The sequence below is a fragment of the Colobus angolensis genome, unplaced genomic scaffold, assembly GCF_000951035.1.
Source record: "Colobus angolensis palliatus isolate OR3802 unplaced genomic scaffold, Cang.pa_1.0 Scaffold103, whole genome shotgun sequence".
NCBI lineage: Eukaryota > Metazoa > Chordata > Mammalia > Primates > Cercopithecidae > Colobus > Colobus angolensis.
In genome coordinates, this window is record NW_012111253.1 from 1,721,290 (window position 1) to 1,728,569 (window position 7,280).

At 44.7% G+C, this 7,280-nt stretch overlaps 1 protein-coding gene across 1 annotated transcript in view; it reads left to right on the forward strand.

The window, feature by feature from the left end:
* Nucleotides 1-7,280, forward strand: part of SNX30 (sorting nexin family member 30) — a 140,915-nt gene that overhangs the window by 83,452 nt on the left and 50,183 nt on the right. Inside the window, exons 4-5 of the mRNA XM_011941859.1 lie at nucleotides 330-488; nucleotides 5,877-6,072. Of these exons, the coding sequence (XP_011797249.1) occupies nucleotides 330-488; nucleotides 5,877-6,072 (355 nt within the window). The remainder of the gene's footprint in view (nucleotides 1-329; nucleotides 489-5,876; nucleotides 6,073-7,280) is intronic.

Consider the following 7,280-nt stretch of genomic DNA (forward strand, 5'->3'; position numbering starts at 1 on the left):
TCCCCTCTCCTCTTCTTGCCATAACTTTTCCGTTATATCACGTTTACATGAAGCAATGTAAAAATTACTGTTGAATTTACTCAATAAATATCTACTTTCATGTATTTCAGAGACTCTATTTAGTGTTTTATTCCTTGCATTATAAAATTGACAGGATATTTACTCCATGTATATTTTTCAGAAATCTTTATATTAATGACTACATGAAGATCTGCCTGATTAAGAAATACTTTTCTTGAACAGAGGGTAATAGAATGTGTGCCAGCCTGGTTGTTTTTCCTTGCACCATCTCACCCATTACTCTGATTTTTTTCTTCGTGTCTTTATAGCCTCTTCCCGAGAAGTTTGTGGTAAAAGGTGTTGTGGATCGTTTTTCAGAAGAGTTTGTGGAGACTAGAAGAAAAGCTTTGGATAAATTTCTAAAAAGAATTACGGATCATCCTGTGCTCTCTTTCAATGAACACTTCAATGTTTTCCTTACTGCTAAGGTAAGGGCAGAAGTTTACATACTCTTCTCCCATATTACCATTCTTGGGGCTCTTTCCTAAAAGCTGTTCTGAGCAAGACTCGGTCTCTACAAAAACTTTTAACAAATAGCCGAGTGTTATGTTGTGCGCCTGTAGTCCCAGCTACCTGGGAGGCTAAGGCAGGAGAATAGCTTGAGCCCAGGAGTTTGAGGCTTCAGTGAGCTATGATCATACCACTGCACTGCAGCCTGGGTGACAGAGTGAGACCCTATCTCTTTAAAAAAAAAAAAAAAAAAAAGCTGTTTTGATCTTTCAGAAGCCACCTTCATGAGCGAATGGTTCACTGTAACAGGGTTGTCATAAAATTGGTCTTTTTTTGGGTACCTATGTGCATTAGCATGCTTTTTTGGCATTAGCAAGTCCGTATAGATGGATTCTATGTTAATATTTAGGAAATCTATCCCCACCCCCATCGAGGACCCCACCCACTTACAGCAGCAGAGGAAGTTAGAATATTTGCTCTGCCAAAAGCAGAGCTAAGTGTTTCTTTAAACACTTGGCAGTATGACTGGGTGAGGCCAGTCTGACCAACAATGGGCATGGAAGAGAAGGAACATTTGAGTGTTTGGTGAGGGTGTTCTTCATAAGGACACTCTGAGTGATTACTTGCAGCCGCATTTTGCAGACAAGGAAACTCAAGTTCCGGGAACTTGTCCTTGTTCAGGTGATGTCACTAGGATCTCAAGTTGGGTCTTTGTGGCTACTGAGGCCACACCATCCCTGTGTATCAGACTGCCTGATTGTTACTTATCTGCAGCCATGTTCCTTTCAGGTGGACATTTGCCAGATAAAGCATTTGGGTCCCACACAGCTGCCAGATTCTGTGTATTGAAACTCAAGTTGGTTGTCCACTGGCCTTTCTCTGCACTTCCCTGTTGGCAGAACTGGCCAGAAAACCCGAGGTGCTGCACTTTCGCTGTCTGCAGAAATGGGGTCACATGCTCAGACCCTCCTGCTAGCTTCCCTCCAGTCCCATCTGTTTGGTTTCAGGTATCAAGTTCCCATGTTCGTGCCATATGTAACATGTTCCATGTTGGCAAGGGTATTGTGGTCCAGATACTTTCTATTTTTCAAATCTGCAAAATTGAGAAATAGTTATAGATAACATTAGTTGACATTAAAGACTTCAGAAAGTGTGCCATTCTTCACTCAATGGAAGCCACATGACAAAGTCCTTTAGTTTTGTTTTATAACCTCATTTGGCATTGAGCCTTAGCCTTATTGACAACATTCCAGTTCAGCATCTCTTTTTCCCAGAGGCTTTCCCCGCCTACAGGTTGGACTGGTACACGTCTTAAAAATAAGTATTTCCTGGCAAACTAATCCTTAGGTATAATTCCTTCAACTCGTACTCAAAGTAGAATACATCTGTTCTCCAAAAGCACAACTCACTCTCTCCCGCAAGGTCCATTTTCCAGAAAGCCCTCAAGTACAGTCATGTTTACTGAACAAAAAAGAAGAGGGAGGGAAAAGCTTGGACCCCTGGTTGTTAGGAATATGCATGAAGAATAAGTAGGAAAGAGAGGGTGTGTGTGTGAGACAGAGACAGAGGGAGAGAGAGAAGGATATTTATCTATCTGTGGGCCAAGCAGTATGAAAATGACTTAAAAATTATAAGGTCCTTTACTGCCTCGATCAAAATCCAACTCCATGTGAGTGAATACAGGAAAGGTGGCTTTAAACAGAACAAATTCTAGCCCTAGTTCAGTACCACTTGCTGAACAAAATGTGCTAAACAGCCTTATCTCTTCTTTAAAATTTTTTAAAATTGTGATAAAATACACATAACATTTACCATCCTAACGATTTCTAAGTGTACAGTTCAGTAGTGTTAAGTATATTTAAATTAGTTATGCAGCTCATCTTCAGAATGTTTGCATCCTGCAGATCTGAAATCTGTGCCCATTAAATGTCAGCACGCTATTCCCCCTCTTCCAGCTGCCTCATTTTTTCCTTTAACATACCTTAAATAACTTGATCTTGTTCTTAGATGAGCCACTTACATGTTCTGCCTTAGGGAATGCAGAGACGCTCTTCCTTTTCCTTGTGATGACATGAGCTTATCAACAAATTAGAAGTGTCCTTAAGAAGAAGCCCATAAGGCTGTGTATAATGACTCATGCCTGTAACACCCAGCACTTTGGGAGGCCAAGGCAGGTAGATCACCTGAGCCCAGGAGTTCACGTCCAGCCTGGGCAACATGGTGAGACCCCATCTCTATATATTAAAAAGCAGCAGCAGCCAGTAATGCTGGGAGAAATGGGGACACTCAATAGCAACTATATTCAAGTCAATATTTTCATCTTTGGCAGAGTGGGTACAGCAATCAGATAGATACTACTAAATAACTTTATTCGACATGTAAATTAACTTGGTTAACTGGGACACCCTTTCACAGCTCTACTCGAAGCGGAGCCTGTGCAGTCCAGTGAGCCCATTTGACTCTAGTCCCACTCATAAAAATGCTGTCTGCAGAGGTAATTCCAAGGACTCTGAGGCTTCGGTTATAGTCTTGTGAAGGCCTCGAGCCTTTGAGGATGTTTCTTGTCTAGAACGTGGGAGGACAGAATGGAATCTCTAGACCTACTTGGCCATCCTTGTCTTGGTTTATTCCCTAAAAAGATTTGCATTTTCTAAAGAGGGTGCATCTGCATGAGTGTTCACAGCAGCATTATTAGTAGGGCGACAAAGCTGTAAACCATTCACACGATCATGCACATGTTCACAGGCAGGAGAGTGGGTGGACAGTTTGTCATACAATCAGTTATATAGTGAACACTCTCTCAGGCAGCCTGACTCTGAAGGGAAGGAGAGAGGTGGAGAGAAACTAGAGGAGATTGCTGCTGTTTTTAAGATGGATTGACCGGGTGTGGTGGCTCAGGCCTGTAATCCCAGCACTTTGGGAGGCCGAGACGGACGGATCACGAGGTCAGGAGATCGAGACCATCCTGGCTAACACAGTGAAACCCCGTCTGTAGTAAAAAATACAAAAAACTAGCCAGACGAGGTGGCGGGCGCCTGTAGTCCCAGCTACTCAGGAGGCTGAGGCAGGAGAATGTCGTAAACCTGGGAGGCGGAGCTTGCAGTGAGCTGAGATCCAGCCACTGCACTCCAGCCTGGGCAACAGAGGGAGACTCCGTCTAAAAAAAAAAAAAAAAGATGGGTCAGCCTTGGGTATATTTTACATGCTGAGGGATTAGAAGTTGAGGATACAGACAGGAGACGGGATCATTGGTAGGGCAAGCCCCTTGGTTTGGGGAAGGTCACAGAAGAAGCCTTCTGTGACCAAATTGCAGGGTGGGGGTGGGAGCGGATTTTCCCCAAACACCAAGCAGCAATTGCGAGCTGGATGTCCACCAGTTTAATTCACACATTATTTACCTGGACATAGCATCAGATCCCACAAATTGGGGACTCAGTCCCCAAGACTGAGAGCTTGCAGATGTCAGACATTAAGTTCAAGCCTCTAAAACTTTTGACCAGCCAGCTTCAAGTTGGGCTTCCCGTGACCCCTTCTTCAGGTTCCATTAATTTGCTGGAGCAGTTCACAGAACTCAGAGAAACACATTTACCAGCTTACTATAAAGGATATCACAAAGGATACAGATGAAGAGTTGCATTGGGCGAGGCGTGGGGGAAGGGACGTGGAGCTTCCATGCCCTCCCTGGGTGTACCACCCTTCAGGAAACTCCACACGTTCAGCTCTCCAGAAGTTCTCTGAACCCAGCTCTCTTGGGTTTTTGTGGAAGCTTCGTGACAGCAGCATTCCATCCTCCAGGGTGTGGGGAGGGACCCTGACTGGAATGAGGGCCTTATGACCCATAGTCAGAAAGCCTGGGGAAGAGTCGAGTGCTGCCTTGGGGCAGGTGAAAGGAGGGCAGGAGAACGTCAGAGAGATTCTGTTTCCTGAGGCTTAACACACCCAACATTAGAGTGAAAAGACTGGAACAAGGGCTATGGAGGTTATAAGCCAGGAACTGTGGACAAAAACCTGTATGTATATACACACTGAAACCTCAATAGGAAAGGGTGGGTCAAGAGCAAAAATGAAGGCCTGAAGAAGGAAGTGAATTCAAAAGGAGCCCACACTCAGATACTATAGAGACCTCAGCCTGAAATTGTACATCAAATGCGGAGGGACTGTCGGGCCATGTTAGCCGTGAATTCCGAATTCCGCATCCCCTGCTCTATCCTCTGCATCAGGCCACGTCACCAGAAAGCTGTGTCCTTGTTCTGGGTTCCTTTATCTCCCTCTAGTCATCCCCTTCTAAGTCTGGGAATTAACATTCTGTTTGTATTGAGGGTGGATATGAGGAACAGACACCTGTACCTTCTGTAAAACCATTTTGGAAGCTACCCTTTCAGTAGGTGACACAGGGCAACCTGAAGATGGTATAGATTCCTCTTAGGGTTTGATGATAGGAGGAAGCTTGTTTTATCAGGCAGGCTGATATGCTTTTTTTTTTTTTTTTTTCTTTCCTTTTTTGAGGCATAGTCTTGCTTGGTTGCCCAGGTTTGAGTGTGGTGGCATGATCTCAACTCACTGCAACCTCTGCCTTCTAGGTTTAAGTGATTCTCATGCCTCAGCCTCCTGAGTAGCTGGGACTACAGGTGCACGCCACCACGCCCAGCTAATTTTTTTTTTTTTTGTATTTTTAGTAGAGACGAGGTTTCACCATGTTGGCCAGGCTGGCCTTGAACTCCTGACCTCAAGTGATCTGCCCACCTTAGCCTCCCAAAGTACTGGGATTACAGGCATGAGCCACCGTGCCTATATTTAGATACAATAGGTTATGAAACTCAGCATATTTCCAGTTTTGCCTTCAAGAAATCCAGGGTTAAAATGTTTTGCTGTTTACAGCATCCATCCTAGGCCTGAGTTTTCTAGCAATGTTTTTCTGTCACTGTTTCCTGCTTTCCACCCTTTACTCCCCTTATATGGCTTTAGTTGGGGTATAAATAAATGAGTGATGGATCTCAGAACCTCTGCTCTTCAGTTTTGCTCCTAAAGACAACATAGGGTACTTTATGGGATAAACAGATACTTGAAAAACATTATGTTAGAAACAGCGTTGTGTTTACAGGGCATTGTGCTCCGGTGAGTGAATTTAAGGATTGGAGTTCAGCTCTGCTGAAAGGGATCTAGGTGTCAACCCACGGGAGCCTGAGTCTGGTGGTTGTGACGTCCCATCCCGGGTCCGCGTGTGAATGTAATTAGGGCCTCTAACTCAGCTCCTTGTTTCCTGAGTCCTCCGTTTCCAAACTGAAGCTGCTTTTAGAAGCTGTTTTATTTAGTCCTGCCCATGTGAGTGAGTGAGTGCCTTGAACTTATTCACATACCATCCTCAGGACCTGAACGCCTACAAGAAGCAAGGGATAGCATTGCTGACCAGAATGGGCGAGTCAGTCAAGCACGTCACTGGCGGCTACAAGCTGAGGACTCGGCCACTTGAGTTTGCTGCCATAGGTGACTACTTAGATACGTTTGCACTCAAACTGGGAACCATTGATCGAATAGCCCAGCGGATCATCAAAGAAGAAATAGGTGAGCTGTCTGTTGAGGTCTTGATTATGCCCTGCAACCGCATTGGCAGAAATGCCATCCACGTGTACTACAGAGAATCAAACTGCAAAACGCTGGAGTGACAGAACTAGCCCATCTTTTGCTTATCAAAGAAATACAAGGGGGGAGGAGTTAGGTGTGACTGGAATGTCACTTTGCACCCCGTCCTTTGTCCTACTGTGTCAGCCTTGTGTTTGCTTTTCCCATGGCCAGTACTGCTGATTCGCCAGGTGTTTCCTCTTTTATGCTCTCTTAACTTTAGCTTTAAAAGTGGAGACATAGACTCAACTGCCCTTCATCCATAGGGAACAGTAATTTAATAAACAAACTTAGACACATTTTCTGGCAGAAAGATGGTTCAAAAGGACAGCTTGGGGACCTGTGTTTGCCAAAGTTATGACCCTGATGAATCTTCAGACTTGTGATTGACTCACCCACTCCATCCTGGTTCATTTTAAACCCACTCCTGCATGGGGGAGTTGCTGGGGCCTGTATTGATCCTTCCTAGTTTTTGCCTCCACTTCCTTCCCACCCCTCTCAGGGCCATCTGCTTTGCCGCATCCCAGATTGTTGGGATCTTTTGTCTCCTTACATACGTGTGGGGTGGACAGACGTGAACAGTGTAAATGATCGCACTGGCATGGGAAGCATGTTGAGAAGGATTCCCCAGCAGTTGCCATTCGTTGGTTGCTAAGCCATGATGAAATGGCAAGACTCCTAGTGACAAGTGATGGGCCAGGTTTTCTTTATGGGGGACAAAATAAATCAACATTTTTTTTTCTCATTTCTTATACTTATTCCCTCTACTTGATCCACTGATGATACCATGTGGGGCCCATAGGTTTTGGAGATAGCTTTGGATACCATCCACACCTAAAGATCGTGCGGAGTAAATTCTGATGGGATCCAAGGGGCTGAGGTGACCACCGAGTGAGAGAGTGAGTCTGCCAGTGTAAGACCACATCTCTTGTATCAAAATGTTTCCTAAAATGCCATTGTTTATCCATTGTGACTGATTTTTTTTTAACCTTTAAAAACATCTCCCTAAACCTATATGAAACTCTGCCTCCGTTGCCTGTTAAAATACTGCTTCATGGCCGATGCGGTGGCTCCCGCCTATAATCCCAGTACTTTGGGAGGCCAAGGCAGGCGGATCACAAGGTCAGGAGATCGAGACCATTCTGGCTAAC